The sequence below is a fragment of the Taudactylus pleione genome, unplaced genomic scaffold (genome assembly GCF_031769625.1).
Source record: "Taudactylus pleione unplaced genomic scaffold, aTauple2 ptg000334l, whole genome shotgun sequence".
NCBI classification, from domain to species: domain Eukaryota; kingdom Metazoa; phylum Chordata; class Amphibia; order Anura; family Myobatrachidae; genus Taudactylus; species Taudactylus pleione.
The window spans coordinates 1503375-1520946 of NW_028284735.1; the positions used below are offsets into that span (position 1 = coordinate 1503375).

Sequence of the window (17572 nt, forward strand, 5' to 3'; positions counted from 1 at the left end):
CCCATTTTTTTTTTTCTCCCCCCCCCCTCCTGTTTCACCATGTGCAGCAGCATTTTGATATTTTGACATTTCGATCATTTTACTCATCCAGAGATCACTGGCTAATCATCAGTGTCTCTTAGGATTTGCACCATCAGGAGAACATTGACCATTTATCAATGCCTTCCAGTTCCTTTTATTAATAAAAGACACTGTTTTTCCCAACACAGTCTCTTTTGTCAGAATCAGGATTACAGTTCTGCACACACCTTTTGACACACCCATTGAGACGCATTACCACACAATAATAGGCAGGGTGCGCTGTTGTCCACTGCACACATATCCAGCACGCTGGAATTATATGTGAGCTCTTTATTTGGTTACTTATCCCACGTGAGTTTTAGGACCACTCACGACATCTAGCTGCCCCTACCTCTTTTTTTCTACATCACACATAACACGGCTCAGAGCGCTTGTTCTACAGTATTTACCAAATCTCAAATATACTAAGAAGCATATTGGGCTGACAATTGTCATTTAATGGTGATAATGGTCGTGTTGTGGCATGTATGAATTCACTTGTATTGGCCCTATATTGCACATCAATTCCCAAATCCCTGCAGCGTGGTGAGTAGAAGCATAAACAGAACAGTGAGATCAGTGTATGCCTCTGCTTTTCAATAAGCCATTAAATGCAGGGAAGGCTTGCTGGGACCTATAGTCAACATATAAAAGACAATATTAGTTGATATCTATTATTTAACCCTATCTATCAGCCAAAAATGCGGAGGATAGCCTCAGGCTTCAGCCTGGGGTACCCTGGAGAGGGTGGTCCCCTTTATTGGGGATCCCCACCTCCCCAGGGATCTCCAGAGTTGGGTGATGAATGCTTTGGCCGGGAGTCCCCGTGAAGCATGTCCCCTGGCTGTGGCATTACACCCCCATTAGTAAGAGCCTGGTGCTGATTGATGGAAATATGGTGGAACCCTATGCATTTTTCTCCCTTATTTCCAGAAACAGAACCAGTTCAGGAGCCCGGGGCTGGTTGTGCTTTTGGAGGGGACCCTACACTTTTTTAAATTAAGTTAACCCTTTAAATACACTTTTAACACAAAAAACCTGCATGGATCACAGTGATCCGAACAGGATTCTCAACAGCACAATTTTATTTGGTATTTATTCATATTGTGCATTGATTAGTGTTTTGGGTGCGAGTTTGCAAATCAAATTTGTATATTTGTGATTTGCAGTGATGTCAATGTTAGTCCAAGGATGTCTGGACTGATTGTGAAATGCATGATTTAGTTTGTGAATTAGGGTTTGACATGCAATATCTATGCAAATTGGCCCTTAGTAAATCTCTGACTTGCTAAATTGGGGGTTTATACATGAAAAAGCAAATTGGCTAAACTCAACCCTTAGCAAATCTCCCTCTTGAAGTCCATTATTACTTTACCATCCTGCTTCCAATTAAACTCTTAATCGTACATCCACAAGGCCATGCCTTGTGAGCCCCAATACATCTCATGTATCAGTTGAAGGTATCTGATAAAATTCAGATTCTCATCTGGATGAGTCTCTAAATAACAGGCTGAAAATACATAAAATTCCACCAGCCAATTCCCATAGAACTTGAAAGCTTCCACCTCTATGCCACCTTTGTACCTAGGGCCTGATTCAGAGGCACTCGCAAAAAGCGAGCGCTCGCTTTGAATCAGGGCGGGCGCTGTTTTTTTTAGTTGCGGCCTCCTGGCCGCTTGCTTAGCTGTCGGTGACCACCCACAGCTATTGTGAGTGGCCTAGATGATGGTCGTGATGGTCAAGACCATCGGGACCGTCGGACTTGAGACGAGACCCTTGTGGTAGGGTCTTGTGGCCACAAGCCCCAGAGAGCTTCTGGCTCTAATAGAGCCGGAAGCTCTCTCACTGACATAACTGGTGATGTCAGTGGGGTCGCCCACAAACGGCAGGCGTTCGCTTGGGAACGCCTCCATTTGTTAAGCCACCCCCCGGCCACGCCTTCAAAATGGGGTGAGCTGTCGATCAACATCGACAGCCACCCCTTTTGTAGTAAGTCATGGGGCGAGTGCTTTTTGCGCTCACTCTGGGGCTCGCGCATGCGCAGTGCGTACACCGCACCTGTGCACTGGGCCACCATCGACCCGCTTGCGAGCACTATGCGCTTGCAAGCGGGTCTGAATCAGGCCCCTAGTGCGCTAAAGTCCTTCTTGGCCTAATCCATAAACACAGATCATTTCTGAATCTTACAGCAACAATTCAACCTAAAACCCCTTAACATAACAGTGTTATGGGACACACCGGTAAAAATGCTACTGTGAGCTTGACTGCATTCCTCCTTTTCACTACCTTCCCTCTCTAGCTTATTAGCCTCAAGCTTCATGTGTTTTGCTGCTCACTTTTGCCCTTTACCAGAATTGCCAGAATCAAAAAGGACAGAGGAGAAAGGACTGATGGAACCAGAGTCATCAGATGCAACCACTTCATTGGCCAGCTCATCAACAGCGCCCCATCTGAAAAAGAAGGAAGAAAACTATCAGGGGCCAAATCCACTGACTGGGATAAAAAAGGCGGTAAAGCCAAACACCTATGGCAGCAGAAACCTGTGCAAGGGAATTTGGCGACACACCAAAAGGTTTGAAAGACTGCTCCAGTGAAGAAGCAGTCAATGGACCGACTTAAGCCTGGTTAACTTGCCTTGCATAGGACCACATCGCAGAACCTGAAGCAAGTGTTGGCAACAAATGGGGCACAAGCAGAAGTCACATACATCATGGCCATCAATGCTGCTGAATCAAAATGGGTGGTAAAAGTAACAGGCTGGGCATCAGACACTGCACAGCAACAGCCGTCGGCACCTGGCTGTGACTGGACCGCTGACCTGTGGTAAAAGTTGCAGGGTAGGTAAGTGATCACGCTGAGTGACAAAATATGTGGGTTCCAGGGACCCTCCATTTAAAAAAATGGGGTCCTATCTGACCATTTCTGGGTCCCCCCTATGCATTGTCCCCAGTAGTAATCCCCCCTATGCAGTGCCCCAGTAGTAGTCCCCCTATGCATTGCCCCTAGAAGTAATCCCCCCTATGCAATGCCTCAGTAGTTGACCCCCTATGCATTGCCCCCAGTAGTAATCACCCCCTATGCAGTGCCCCCAGAAGTTGACCCCCTATGCATTGCCCCCAGTAGTGGCCCACCCATTTGCCCTTTAGTGACATGGGCCTAATGCCCAGGTCACTCATACCTATTTGGGGGGCAGATACCATCAATTGGGCCTTATGCCCCTATGTAGCCCCTAGTAGTCCTCCTATGCATTGCCCCCAGTAGTAATCCCCCCCTATGCAGTACTCCCAGTAAGAATCCCCCTATGCATTGCCCCCAGTAGTAACCACCCCTAATGCAGTGCCCCCAGTAGTAATCCCCCTATGCATTGCCCCCAGTAGTAACCCCCCCAAGGCAGTGCCCCCAGTAGTTTACCCCCTATGCATTGCCCCCAGTAGTAACCCCCCCAAGGCAGTGCCCCCAGTAGTTGACCCCCTATGCATTGCCCCTGGTAGTCCCCCTATGCATTGCCCCCAGTAGTAATCCTCACTATGCAGTGCCTCCAGTAGTAATCCCCCTATGCATTGCCCTTAGTAGTCCCCCTATGCATTGCCCCAGTAGTAATCCCCCCTAATGCAGTGCCTCCAGTAGTAGTTCCCCTATGCATTGCCCCCAGTAGTAATCACCCCCCTCTGCAGTGCCCCCAGAAGTTGACCCCTATGCATTGCCCCCAGTAGTGGCACACCTATTTGCCCTTTAGTGACCTGGACCTATTTGGGGGAAAGATACCTTCAATTGGGCATAATGCCCCCTATGCAGCCCGGGCCTTGTGTCCGCCTATATACCCACAGGCCTATTGCCTGAACTTATCCCACGGGCCTAGTGCCCGACAATCCTGGTGGTCTGGGGAGGGGTTAAATACCAGTGGCCCAAGGCCGCCTACCGGTATGGTGGAAGAGGCTGCAGGGGGGAGCTTCATTAGCTCTTTTTCTTTCCTTCATCCTTCTGCCGCTGGCCCATCCTGGCCAGCAACGCTGCATCTTCCTTTCTTCCTCCTTCATCACGCCATTTTCTGGCCTCCTGCACGGCCGCCGGAACTGTTGCCGTGATACTCTGCTCTTCGGGAGGTCTTCACTCCTCCCCCGCCGGACTGAAGTTTCCCGCTCAGCAGCATCTAATACAAGACGCTGTGAGTGGGCAAGGCCATGATGTGGCGAGCTGCGATTGGCTCGTCGCATCTGCCTCCTATTGGCTGCTGGACCGTAAGCCGTGTTTGGCTGGCGGCCAGTGCCAAACAACTGCCGCCTATTCTTGGCTTCCGGGTGGCGAGCTCTGCATAGCTTGCACCTGGAGCCAAGCTTCTCCCGTCACCACTTTACCGCCGACACTGGTGCAAGGGACCAGGCGGTCCCTTCACCAGGTACCCACCATGGCTGCTTACAAACACACTGTCCCACAGGGGACACATCTCCTCTGCCTGCCCCTGCAGCTGTGCCGATGCTGGGATCAGACACTTGATCCCAGCACGGCTTTCCACAGCAGCAGCCAATGGGAGTCTGTCTGACTCTCATTGGCCACTACAACAGACAGCATTGTGTCTATTTCAAAAGTGAGTCCCCAGTGCTCAATCCCAGGTAAAATATGCACTATAGCGCGTATTTGCGAACACTGTAGGTGCCGTGCTCTACAGACTTGCATGGCCCGAACAACACCAGCTACAGTGCTGCAGTGTCACCATGGAAGTGGGCAGGGATGGTAATAACTCTGTGGGGACAGAACATCGCACCAGTGGGCACAAAATTCCAACAATGTAATTAAAGTAAAAGGAAATAAAAGACATAAAAGGAATAGGAAAAACAGGGTAAAGCAAAGAGCCCATAAACGTATAAATCATACACAAAACACAGGGCCTCATTCAGACCCGCTTGCAAGCGCTGAGTGCTCACAAGCGGGTTGATGTTGAGGCCCTTCACATGTGCAGCAGCCACACTACACGTGCGCAAGCCCCAGAGCGAGAGAGAAATTCTCTCGCTCTGGGGCTCACTACAAGAGGGGCAGCTGTTGATGGCGGGGTGTGGGGGTGGCTGGCCAAATGGAGGTGTTCCCGAAGGAACGCCTGCCATTTGGGGGCGGCCCCACTGATATCACTCATGATGTCAGTGGTGAGCTTCCGGCTCTACTAGAGCCGAAAGCTTACTGGGGCTTGCGGCAGACGAGACCCTACCCCAAGGGTCACGTCGTAAGCCCTGATGGACGCAATGGTCTCAACCATCGCAACCATCAACCTGGTCACTCGCTAAAGCTGTGGGTGGTCACCCACAGGTTTGCGAGCGGCCAGGAGGCCGAATTTTAAATCTGAAGTGGCCGCCCTCATTCAGATCGAGCGCTCACATTTTGCGAGCGGCTCTGAATGAGGTCCACAGTCCCTACACCTAATAGGCCCTGACAGCATGTTGATTTATTCTTTTTTGCCAATTATTTATATAGTGCACCCATATTCCGCAGTGCTTTACAGAGAATAGTTTTTACATTCACATCATTCCCTACCCCAGTGGAGATTACAATCTATGGGCCTGATTCAGAGCCGCTCGTAAGCGGCCGCTCGTTTGTTCCGAGCGATGTTTGCCCAACTGCGCATGCGTACGGATTGTAATACGCATGCGCGAACCAGTCAGTGTGGCCGAAAATCCTGTGCTCGCTAAATAGCGAATGCCTGCTATTTTGAGTGACAGAGTGAGGCGTTTGTGGGTGGTAACAGTGGAAGGTGCTTGAAAACGGGGAGTGGAGATCCGAACGCAGGCGTGCCTAAAGGTCAAAATGGGCGTTTTAAGGGTGTGCATAATTAATAACGCAGCGTCATCGACCACGTCACTTGGTTGTTTTATAGTCAGAACTGCTCGCATGATTGTGGTAGGAAAAACAAACCACAAGAATAGCGAGCAGTTCATATGCCGTCCGATGTACTCGATTAATCTAATATATAGCGGACATGACGTATGATGCGAGCGGCCAGGGGGCGTTTTTTTCAAAACTACGCTCGCATGATTTGTTCGCTCGTTCAGACATAGAGGCGTGAACAGACCGCAAAGAGTGAACGGTTAATTTAAATAACCAGCCCCTTTTTCTGGACGAGCGAGCACAAATAGCGTCCAGCTCTGAATCAGGCCCTATATTCCTTACCAAATGTACACACTAGTGTTGTTGTTTTTTTGTTTTTTGGGGGGAACCAAATAATAACAGTATACAGTATTTTGGGATTGTATATATAAACTCCACAGAGTTAGGGTCAAGATGGGAATTAACCCCATGACCTCAGTGTTGTGAGGCAGTAATGCTAACCACTACACTATCCATGCTGCCCAAGAAATTTAAATTAACTCTTTCTCATGTCAATCACTTGGTTCTTGTCATGTGTGTAGCTGCACCTAGATTTCCACCATGGACTGGCTGATGGGAACAGTTGGGGGTAGTATGGGTGCAACTTATTTTGCAGTGCAGTGCTAAAACTGAGATTTTATTGTGCAGAACCAGATTAGTAACAAAGATAAATACATTAATATGCAGAGTGCACCCATTATTCCCACGCTGCAACTCTGTACTTTTAATAATCTGTACTTTTAATAAGACACATGCTATATCTTCAAGTTGCACTTCGTGAAGAATCATATTTTTAGATATAATGTAAAATAAATATTTTAAACTCACAAAAGAACCATATGTAACAAAGACAATGCAGATATTCCCGCATAAATGAGGGAAAACCAATGTGTATTTTAGGAGAAAAACTGAAAACCTTTACCAGATATTTTTCCCACTCCTAGGCAAATCTATGTCCAGAGAGCAGACATAATGTACACCTTAATATATTCAGGGCAGTATGTTTTGTGTTGAAAATGGAGTATGCTATTTAAAAGAGGTCCATTGTCAGGCTTCAATAAAACTTGGGCATAATGTCATATGTGATAACTCCTACTTTTATTGCAGGTTCTGTGGCTCTGTAGCTCCCACCACTTTTATTTCTAGTTCCTATTGGTTACAAGTCCAATTTGTATCTGATAACCATACTGGTGGCACAGGCTTCTTTGCTACATATCGAATGATTGAACGTAAACAGGGTAGGTCGCTCAGCAATAGAAGTAGTTGTAATGTCTTTTTTCTGTTCTTCAGCTGTACTAACTTTGTTAACAGGGAGCTGTTCATGGGATGAATTCTTGTGTGATGAAAATCGATGTCTGTTGCTTCATGCTCTCTGTGATGGGATCTTAGATTGTGCAGATGAGAAAGATGAGGTGAACTGCAGCCAGAAGCATTTGGGTATGTAGGAGAGGTATAAATAAGCAGTATTGGAAAACATTACAGTGGAACAATGATTATGGGATAGAGAGTTATTCAGATGGCTAAAGTTCAGCAAGTGATCCGATGGCTGCGTCGTTGGACACAGCAGTGGATAACAGAAGTCGTCAGGAGCTATCTATTTATACAAGATGCATCCTGTGGCATTAGCATATTTACACAGAGCAGCTGTGTCCATCTCTGAATAGGCCCATTGTCTGGTGATCACAGGTGTTCACAAGAAATAGCTTATAATGGGCCACATCATTTAAAAGAGGGGACTCTACTCTTTCATATTTGAGTGTCCCCCACTGTACAAGTGCTATTAAGGGCATGAAAGGTAACAAAGTGCCCTCCTGCTCGTATACACGGAAAACACATTTTCCATTGTGCAGCGCAATATTGTCTGGTGATCACCAGACGATAGATACTAGAGGGTCACATCATTTGAAAGAGGGCACTCTTTTCATACAAACGTGGGTGCCCTTTAATTTAGAGAATTCAGCTTGGGGGAGATCTTACCCTATCACTGCAATGAAGCGGTTATTGCTTAGCAATCACATTGATCACCAGGAAATAACTTCTATGGGGTTACATTGTTTGAAAGAGGGGATTCCTTTCTTTCAAATAATTTGATTTCTTTCTTTCGGATAATTGCTAATCAGATAATCAGTGTTCTGCTGTACAAATGTGTAGAGCATCAGGAATGTGTACAGGAAAATTAAGAAAGAGGTAACTTAATTATATAATGTTGCCCTCATTCCTACTGTATGTATGTTTTGTGTGTAATGACTGTATAGTAGCAATGATTTTATAATACATTCAATATTTTTAATTACATATTTTCAAATAGGTTATATAAAAAGCATAGTTTTACTATACATCAGGCAATCAAAATAAGTGTTTTCTTTTGCATCTAGCAAACACATTTACCTGTTCCTGACCAGCAGTATACTATAGACTATGCATTCATCCCATACTTTCCATCTGCTGTCCATTTTATACAATCTACTCCTACTGGAATATAGTTATCATTGACAACCTTTCTTTTTACTAGAGCAACAGTGTTCTTCAGTTTAATGAGTTCTTCATCCTAGTGAAGCCAGTAAAGGGATTCAGAGAATTTAATAGTGTATAGCAATGGTTCCCAAACTGGGTGCTGTGGCACCCTGTGGTGCCACAGAGCACTTGCAGGAGTGCCATGGGTTGGTAGTTCAGTAACAAATGTAACTATTTCTAGTCAATATGATAGGCAAAACCTGTGCTGGTGATAATCATAAAATATGTGGACAAACAAAAGTGTAACCCTGTCCACCACCACCTAACTGAACCTACGGATGAAAGGTAAGTACAATTTACTTAATTTAATCATTTCTGCTGAATTTCTCAATAAGAAAATGTTGGCCGATGGGTGCCATAAGAAAATGCTGACACTCTAGGATGCCGAGATTCAAGAAAGGTTGGGAACCATTGGTACAGTATATGGTATAAGAATAAGATGCATGGCACCCAAACATTCGTAGAAAAGCAGCTATGCCAAATTGTTGCTGCTAGTGTATTTTTGGTGTGGTGTGTGTGTGTGAGTGCATGCATGTGTGTGTGTATGTTTGTGACATGTTTACATATATACAAGAAGTACAACATTGTGTTTATGTTCTCAGATTGTGGGGGCTCTTTGAATAATCTGGAGGGATCTCTTTCCTCCCCCAACCATCCTGACTTTTATGCTGGTACAACAGTTTGTCGGTGGCTTCTCTCTGTGCCAGATGGTCTGAACATTCAAGTTACATTCCACAACTTTAGCCTAGAGTCAGAAAAAGACTGCAATTTTGACTATGTAGAGATCCATGATGGTGCTGATTTTGGAATTATCAGTTTGATGGGAAGGTAAGTGAAGAAACACAATGCATAATAATAAATGATAGTAAAATGAAAAGCATAGGGTGACTTCAATCTTCCCAAATATCTCAATAGTAGGTAATATGTTTCTCTTAATCATCTAATCCCAGGATTTACTGAAACTACTTTAGGTGGAATGTGCTTTGCAAAGTTGCTGAACCTACAGAAAATTATTGCTGCCATACTAGTGAATGTTCAATCAAATTGTGCAAACATAAAAAAGCTGCATGTTTTATTTTATGCACATGCTGGCATGTCTGACTCATGTACACATCTAAGTGTAAGAGGTTTTCGTACACAGGAGTTCTAGATGGGAGGTTTCTATAGGAGGATTTATAAATTCATGGGTAGCCTATTAAGCAAGTATCACAGCAGTGATAGGGATGGCTATCATAGGGTTAGCCATCGATTGTTCCATTGGTCATTAACATTGATGTCATGAATCCATCAACAGGGAATCATCAATGGTTTGCACCCATTGATGGCCATCCCTGCTGGGGGGATAGCAAGCATCAAGTCAATCATCTTCAGGAGAACAAGGCTTAGCAGGCACTAAGGCAGTGTGACTAATTTCAGAACCGGTATGATTCACCGCCCCCTGGCCGGCGGTTCAAATCCCGACAGCGGCAGTCCAAACAGGATGAAAATCCTGATCGTCCCCAAGTATTCACTAACCTATTCCCCACCCTTAACCCTATCCCTCCTTTAGGGTGCCTAAACCTAACCTTCCTTCCCAGTGCCTAACCCTAATCCCCCCTCTAAGTGCCTAAACCTAAACCCCCCCTTCCCTGCCGCCTAAACCTAAGTCCCTCGGGGGGCTGCCTAACCCTAAGCCCCCCCCGGGGGTGCCTAACCTTAACCTTCCCTCCCCCTAGCCTAACCCTAACTTTCCAGGGGGGTGCCTAACCCTAAGTCCCACCCTGGAGCCCTAAACCTAACCCTCCCCCCCGCGGTTGTCCGCAGCGGTGCTCAGCATCACTTTGATCAGGATGCCTGGCGCCAGTCTCCTGGCATCGGTAAATTAACAGGCGCCTAGATGTAGACGTCGGTCATTTAACCCTCGCTGGGAAATGACAGTTGGGAAGCCGGCAGTCGGGATTAGGTCTGCCGACTTCCCAACTGTATACCCTAATTTCTGTTGTACCCAGCACAAAAGGGAAAACAAATATCCATCAGTGGAAGAGAGCCATTGAATCTCCACCATTGATGGTAAAACCATCTACCACCGGTGGCAAACCATTGATGGTTGTTATGACTGTGCAAATTCCTGCAGGAGATTTTTATGATAGAGACTATAACTAAAATGAATACTAATACTAATGCGGTTTAGGGTCAAATTATGGTGAAAATGTATAACCTTTTGGAGAGAGATAAAGTGGAGAGGTTGCTCATAGCACCCAATGAGCTTCTAACTGTCATATTTCTAGCACAGCCTCTAAAATGATAGTGAGAAGCCAATAGGTTGGTATGGGCAAGTTCTCCACTTCATCTCTCTCCAAGATTTTATAAGTCTTCCCAGCTACAGAAGGTATTTTGGAGTCTGTTTCCCCAATAGTAATACAGTAAGTTGGAAGCAGCATTCAGTCAGCTAAACCATTTAATCAGTTTATGGATGTGACAAATCATTAAAACACTCCTTGATTCTCTGCAGCACTGTTGTTTCTTACAGGAATTTCAGATATAGAGTTTAGTCAATAGCTTACAACTATTGCAGTCATTTGTTACTTCACAAAACATGGTGCATTTATTTTGGGACCAGAATCTTATATTTGTCATGGCTTGGATACTGGGATTCCTCAGATGGAGGACTAAAGCCGGGGGAGGGGTAGGAGTCATGGACCAGGGGATTGCAGAGTATGGTAGGTGAAGGACCTGGGTATATGCCACCCTTGTCCACCAGTACCGGATGTTGGCAAGACCTGGCCAAAGGCGCAGAATCTAACTTATGGGGAGGTATTCACCAGTGACCCCTTCAGTTGGGATTTGGGTTTAAGCTGCACCCGGTAAGCAGGTCGCAGCCCTTTGATCAGGAATCCGGCACTAGTGGGAAAAAGCAGAAGAATACAAACTCAGCTCTGTGAATCAATTTAAAGTAGTGAGTGTACTGTGAGTCCAGACACATGGAGAGCATGGGGACACTGGAAACTTATACTGGTAGAAGTACTGAGGGTGGAAATAGATCCTGTTACTGGGAGAACACAAGCTGAGGTAGCTGGTAGTAAAACTAAACAAACTCAAGAAAAAGATAGTAACACATGGGTATCCAGACTTGGAGCTCTTTAGGAGATGCATAGATAATACTGTAGCTGAGAGTCCTGCCGCAGAAGTATGATCATAGGATGCTGGAGGCCCAGATGTGGGAAAACACGGAATTATGAGGCTGGACATCCGGACATAGATAAGACACCGTAGGGGCCCTGAAAACCAGCCACAGGCTTGCTCAAAGTAGCACTGATAAGAATACACAGTGAGTAGTTTCTGGTAGCAATTATAACTCAAACCAAGAACAAACAATGTATGACAGTCACTAGGGAAGCAAAGTGCTCCTGTAGTGAGACTAAATACCCCTAGGTAGCTGGTCACTGGATCAGAGGATCAGCTGAGTGACCACAGGGCTACCATTGGGAGAGACTAGTCAGGTGATATGGACCAACATGGCTGCATCCATGCCCGCTACCACAGGAACCAGGACACATGCATGGAAGCTCTAGCAGACCCTGGGGAGAATACTCAGCCACCACTCACCTCCACTCCCAGCAACTGAACACCTAAGCCCAAGGATGCCAGTGCGGAGGGTAGTAGCAGCCGATCCCAGGCTCCATCCTGATAGTATCCCCCTTTCAGGGTGGACTCTGGACACCTAGGAAGTGCACAGAAAACTTCAAAAACCCGAAACTTTAGAGACCAGAAAAACTTCTAAAACTGGAAGTTAAAGATACCATAAAAAATGTAAATTTATTTCAAGATTTGGTATGAGGAACTGTAGAGCTACCAATCTTGAGTTGATATCTTGTGCGAAAGGATGTTTTTGTCTTCTGAAAAGTCGTAATTTTCATAGGTAACTCCTGGGGGAATACAAGACTCAGAAGGATAGGCTCAAACACCAGAGAATCCTCAGAAAATGGAACATTGCCTTGTAAAGGATCGAATTCTGACTCCAAGTCCGTATCCAATGGGAGTTTGGAAGAATCAACATGACCAGAAATCTCGGAGGACTTTGAAGATGAACAAAGGGAAGCGTAACAACTCTGATGGTGTCTGATTGTTGGTTCTTAATATTCCTTTGAGACTTCTTCTTTCGAACTGATTGATCCTGTACCATACGATTTTGAAAAGGAAGTAAAGAGGTGTATCTGAGTTTAATATCTGTGGGTGGCAAATTTGCACTTGAAATTTCATCAGAAGGCAGACATGAGGGAGAAAATTCTTTAGAAAGAGCCATACTGAAAGCCCTCAAATTTAAGAGTATAGGGTCTTTGGAATCCATGAGTGGATTAGCCCACTCTAACGCCTTCCCTCTGAAGTTAAGAAGAAGGAATTGAACAAGGTTGGAGGTTGTAATACCACATGAAGGATTAGCTTCCATTAAGGCCATATATTGTTCAAGTAATGAGTAATATTGAGTCATGACCTTCATCAAAAAGAATGTATGCAGGTGTGTTCGATGAATCCTGGGAGGTAGAATTATGCTCAGGAGCAGGAATAGAACTAACTTGAGATTTCTTAGATTGAGGATCGGATGATTCAACTAAACTTGATTGATATTCTTCACTCAAGACAACAGAAGAACTAGAATGAGATTTGGGGGAATTGGAGTTAGTATTAGACATGTTGTTGTCCACTGGAATGAAATGCTTTGAAGATAACTTCCTGTTGACCTAAGTATTTACTAATTCAAATAAGCCATCTTCATCAATTATCTTAGATCCAAAGTCCTTTGCTTTCTTCTGTTTGGAGTCCCCACCATCACGACCCATAATGAGGTAATTGACCTTACTGCTAATATTCTCAAAAACTTTGCCTCCATAGCTTTCTATTAACGTATTAGCTTCTTTTTTCATTATGGACCCTAAAACTCCCGGAAACACAAATGTTAGAACGTCCAAGCAATTATCTGTTCCCTGGGGAATTTGCTTGATACGAGAAACTTTAGGAGTGAGTTTCTGAGAAATTGAAGCTTGTAAAGCGCATATAAAAGTGGACAAAGGAAAATCCCCACCAGGAATAGGCAGACTAATCAAAGTTTCCTCCAGAGGCATAATTCTGGGAAACCCCTCCTGGGGTGTGAAACCCCTTCTTGGGGTGAAAAACTTGAAACCCCCTTGTGGGGTGAAAAACTTGAGAGCACCTCTTGGGGTGAGAAACTAGAAACCCCCACCTGGGGTGAGAAACTTGAGACCCACTCCTGGGGTGAAAATCTTGAAACCCCTTCTTGGGGTGCAAAACTTGAGACCCCCTTTTGGGGTGAGAAACTTGAGACCCCCTCCTGGGGTACAAGATTTGAAGGCCCCTCATGTGGTACAAAACTTTAATTGGGTGAAACTAAATCCAGTTGCTCAGACGGTCCTTCTTGAACTTGAACCAGGCTGGTAATTAGTTCGGAGGCGCCATGAAGAAGTGAATGTCCAGGTTTTAAAACTGCCTCTATGACATTAATGGGTAACTTTACTAAGATTTGTTTTGGTCCAAGATTGCTATCTTGGGTGAAAATATAACTTTTTTGCAAATCAGGAATTTACTATCATTAAAGTCGGGTGATTTGTTCATCTTTTAGGGTTGAAATTGGGTTAATTAATGCCACAAATTCGTCTGTTTTTTGCAATAGAAATGAATTCACAATTGGCTCAAATCGGAAGTACTTTTCATTAATTTCTGCATAAATCGGGAATTTAACATTATTCGTTTTGCTATATTCAGCCGTTTTACAGCCAAATTGGGGCGTCAATAGAAGTTTCAAATGCACCATTTCCTGAGCTGTGAGTTGCCATCCAACATACACAAAGCAGTGTGATTTGTGTATGTTTACTAATGACATGTCTGTTTTTAGGGTTTATTTTTCTGAAAAAATTGACGTGGGGCCCACCCCTCCAAAGGGCTAACCAGCCCCGGACTGGTCAGCCAGTCCTGGTTCCTAAAATTATAAGGGAACAAAACAATTAGGGTTCCACAGTAATTTTAGAACAAGCACCTGGCTGCAGAGCCATTGCTGGTTTTAAATATAAGGGGGGAAATGTGTAGGCATCCCCCTATATTTAAAACCAGCACTGGACCCAAACTGACTGGGGTGTAATGCAACAGCACGGAGACCCTATTACTGGGTCTCCAGGGCCAAAGCATTCACACTCCAACCCTGTGAGGCCAAGCCGGGAATCTCAGGGGAGGTGAGGACCCCCCAAGAAAACCTCAGGCTTGGTCTGAAGCACGGGGCTCTTCCCCACACCCCTAGAACAGTGGGTATGGGAGTAAGTGTTAAAAAGTATTAAACTATTGTACTTTACAGTGGAACTACAGGTGCCAGCATGCCTGCCCTTTGGCACTTGTGGAACTATAAGTGCCAACAGGAGGCCGGCACCCATACCCCCACTGTAAAATAAATAGTTAAATAAAAACAGAACACACACACCATATATAGTACAAATTTAATACATACACCTATCCCATTCACACATACAGTACTTAACTTCTGCCAGATGTTTCTGTCCCCTTGTCCCCGTAGAATCCAATGGGAGTACCTGCAACAAAGATCCTATACTCCCCTCCATCCTCGTGCTGGTCTCCATAGCATATTTGTATTGGTATGTGTGTTGTTACATATACCAATATTATGCGAATGCCAGTTGAGGGGATGTCATGGAAATTCCCACGTCCTGCCAGCCAATCAGAGGCCCTTTCACATATAGCAGATGCTCATTGTCTGGAACCCACGTGGGTTCCAGCCAATGAGCGGCCACTATATGTGCAGTGGCCTCTGTTTGGCTGGTGGGTCATGGGAAATCCTGTGACGTCCCGTCAGTGAGCATTCGCGTAGTATTGGTATGTGTGATAACACACATACCAATACTTGTCTGTTTGATTTCGGGTAATCATGTTATTGTTTTGCAAAGACCCCCTTGAATGCTACGGAGACCAGCACGAGGATAGAGGTGAGTATAGGATCTTAGTTGCAGGTACTCCCATTTAATTCTACAGGGACAAGGGGACAGAAACATTTTGCAGAAGGTAAGTATGTGTGAATAGGATAGGTGTATGTATTAAACTTGTACTATATATGGTGTGTATTCTGTCAGAAGCCCAACCCTGATTCAGAGCGAGCACTCTATCAGAGCGAGCGGCTCTGAATCAGGCCCTGAGTGCACTGTGAATCCAGACGCAATTTAGTGTACTGAGGCCCTGATTCAGAGCCGGATGCTCTGAAAGAGCGCTCGCTCTGAATTAGGGCCGTCCTTCCTGATTTTAGAGCGGCCTCCTGGCCGCTCGCATAGCTGTGGGTGACCACCCACAGCTATAGCGAGCGGCCAAAAAGATGCGACCATCGGGCTTGCGACGAGACCCTTGTGGTAGGGTCTCGTCTGCCGCAAGCCCTGGAGTGCTTTTGGCTCTATCAGAGCCAAAAGCACTCCCACTGACATCACTTGTGATGTCAGTGGGGCCGGCCCCAGACGGTAGGCGTTCCCATGTGAATGTCACTCACCATCGACAGCATGCCCCCTTTGTAGCGAGACCCATAGCGATGGCTTGTCCGTCGCTATCCGGGTCTCGCGCATGCGCACGATGGAGCCGGGTCCATGGGAACGCCTACCATCTGGGGCCGGCCCCACTGACATCACAAGTTATGTCAGTGGGAGTGCTTTCGGCTCTGATAGAGCCAAAAGCACTCCAGGGCTTGCGGCAGACAAGACCCTACCACAAGGGTCTCGTCGCAAGCCCGATGGTCGCGATGGTCTTGACCATCGTGACCATCTTTTTGGCCGCTCGCTATAGCTGTAGGTGGTCATTCAGCTCTGAATCAGGGCCTGAATCAGGCCATGAGTGTACTGTGAGTCCAGACGTGTATTGAGTGAACTGTGGATCCAGACGCACAGAGAGCAATGGGCAAAGACACTGGAAACTTATACTGGATGAGGGTGGAAATAGATCCTGTTACTGGGAGAACACAAGCAAAGGTAGCTGGTAGTCAAACTAAAAAAACTCAAGAAAAAGATAGTAGCACACATGGGTATACAGACTTGGAGCTCTCTAGGAGATGCCTAGATAATACTGTAGCTGAGAGTCCTGTTCGTGTAATGTTAATCTTCTGTATTTGGCACCACCTAGTGGTGCTATGTAGACTTTTATAAGGTGCAGCTACTTGTGATGTGGGTGTGGTTTTGATGTTGTGTGCTGGTTATGAACAACATGGCTACTTGGAACTAACATGCAGTGTCTGCCTTCATTTAATACATTTGAAACATGGTGTCAGAAGTGCCTGAGCCCACAAATGATGCTTGTTATTGATGGTGCAAGAGCTCAAGATTATGAGAAAACCTGCAGTGACAAGAAAAGGATAAGGAGTGCATAGATATCAAGTGGATTGAAACAGCATTGTATACACTTTTCTACTGGAGTCAGAGCACACCAACATGGCAACTGCCAACAATATTCCTCCACCTGATGGGATGCAGATGAGTGGCAATGTGTGCATTACCTGGGAGAACTTTAGAGCTGAGTTTGAAGATTTTTCTCTAGCCACAGGCCTTAATGATAAATCTGCTGAGGTGCAGGCAGCCACACTGAGGAGAGTGATGGGCAGTGACTGTCGTCATATGTATAAGCACAACCTGAATCTTTCTGAGGAGCAACAAAAAGATGTAAAAGCAATCCTGGATGCATTGGAGACATTATATCCTGGATGCATTGGAGACATTATATCCTGGATGCATTGGAGACATTATATCCTGGATGCATTGGAGACATTATATCCTGGATGCATTGGAGACATATTTTAAGCCTGCAAAAAATGTGATATACGAGAGGTATATTTTTGGCTGCAGTAAACAGGAGGAAGGTGAATCCATCGATAATTTTGTTACCTGGCTGAGAGAAAAGGCAGCAACGTGTGAGTATGGCACATTAAAAGATGAACTTATACGAGATAAATTAGTATTGGGCATAAATTGTGAGAGCACACGTTGCCGTCTTTTAAGAGAGCGGAATTTAGATCTGTCAGCAGCTATTGAAATGTGTCGCACAGCAGAGCTCACTGACCAAAGAATCAGAGCCATGGACAGACAGATTGTTAATGTTAATGCTGCAGAGAGACAACAGC

The 17572-nt window shown here is 45.4% G+C and overlaps 1 protein-coding gene across 1 annotated transcript in view; it reads left to right on the plus strand.

Annotated features, from left to right (window-relative positions):
- MFRP (membrane frizzled-related protein) overlaps positions 1-17572 on the plus strand; it is a 681594-nt gene that overhangs the window by 623045 nt on the left and 40977 nt on the right. Inside the window, exons 6-8 of the mRNA XM_088443796.1 lie at positions 7021-7151; positions 7225-7350; positions 9030-9255. Coding sequence (XP_088299922.1) covers positions 7021-7151; positions 7225-7350; positions 9030-9255 — 483 coding nt within the window. The remainder of the gene's footprint in view (positions 1-7020; positions 7152-7224; positions 7351-9029; positions 9256-17572) is intronic.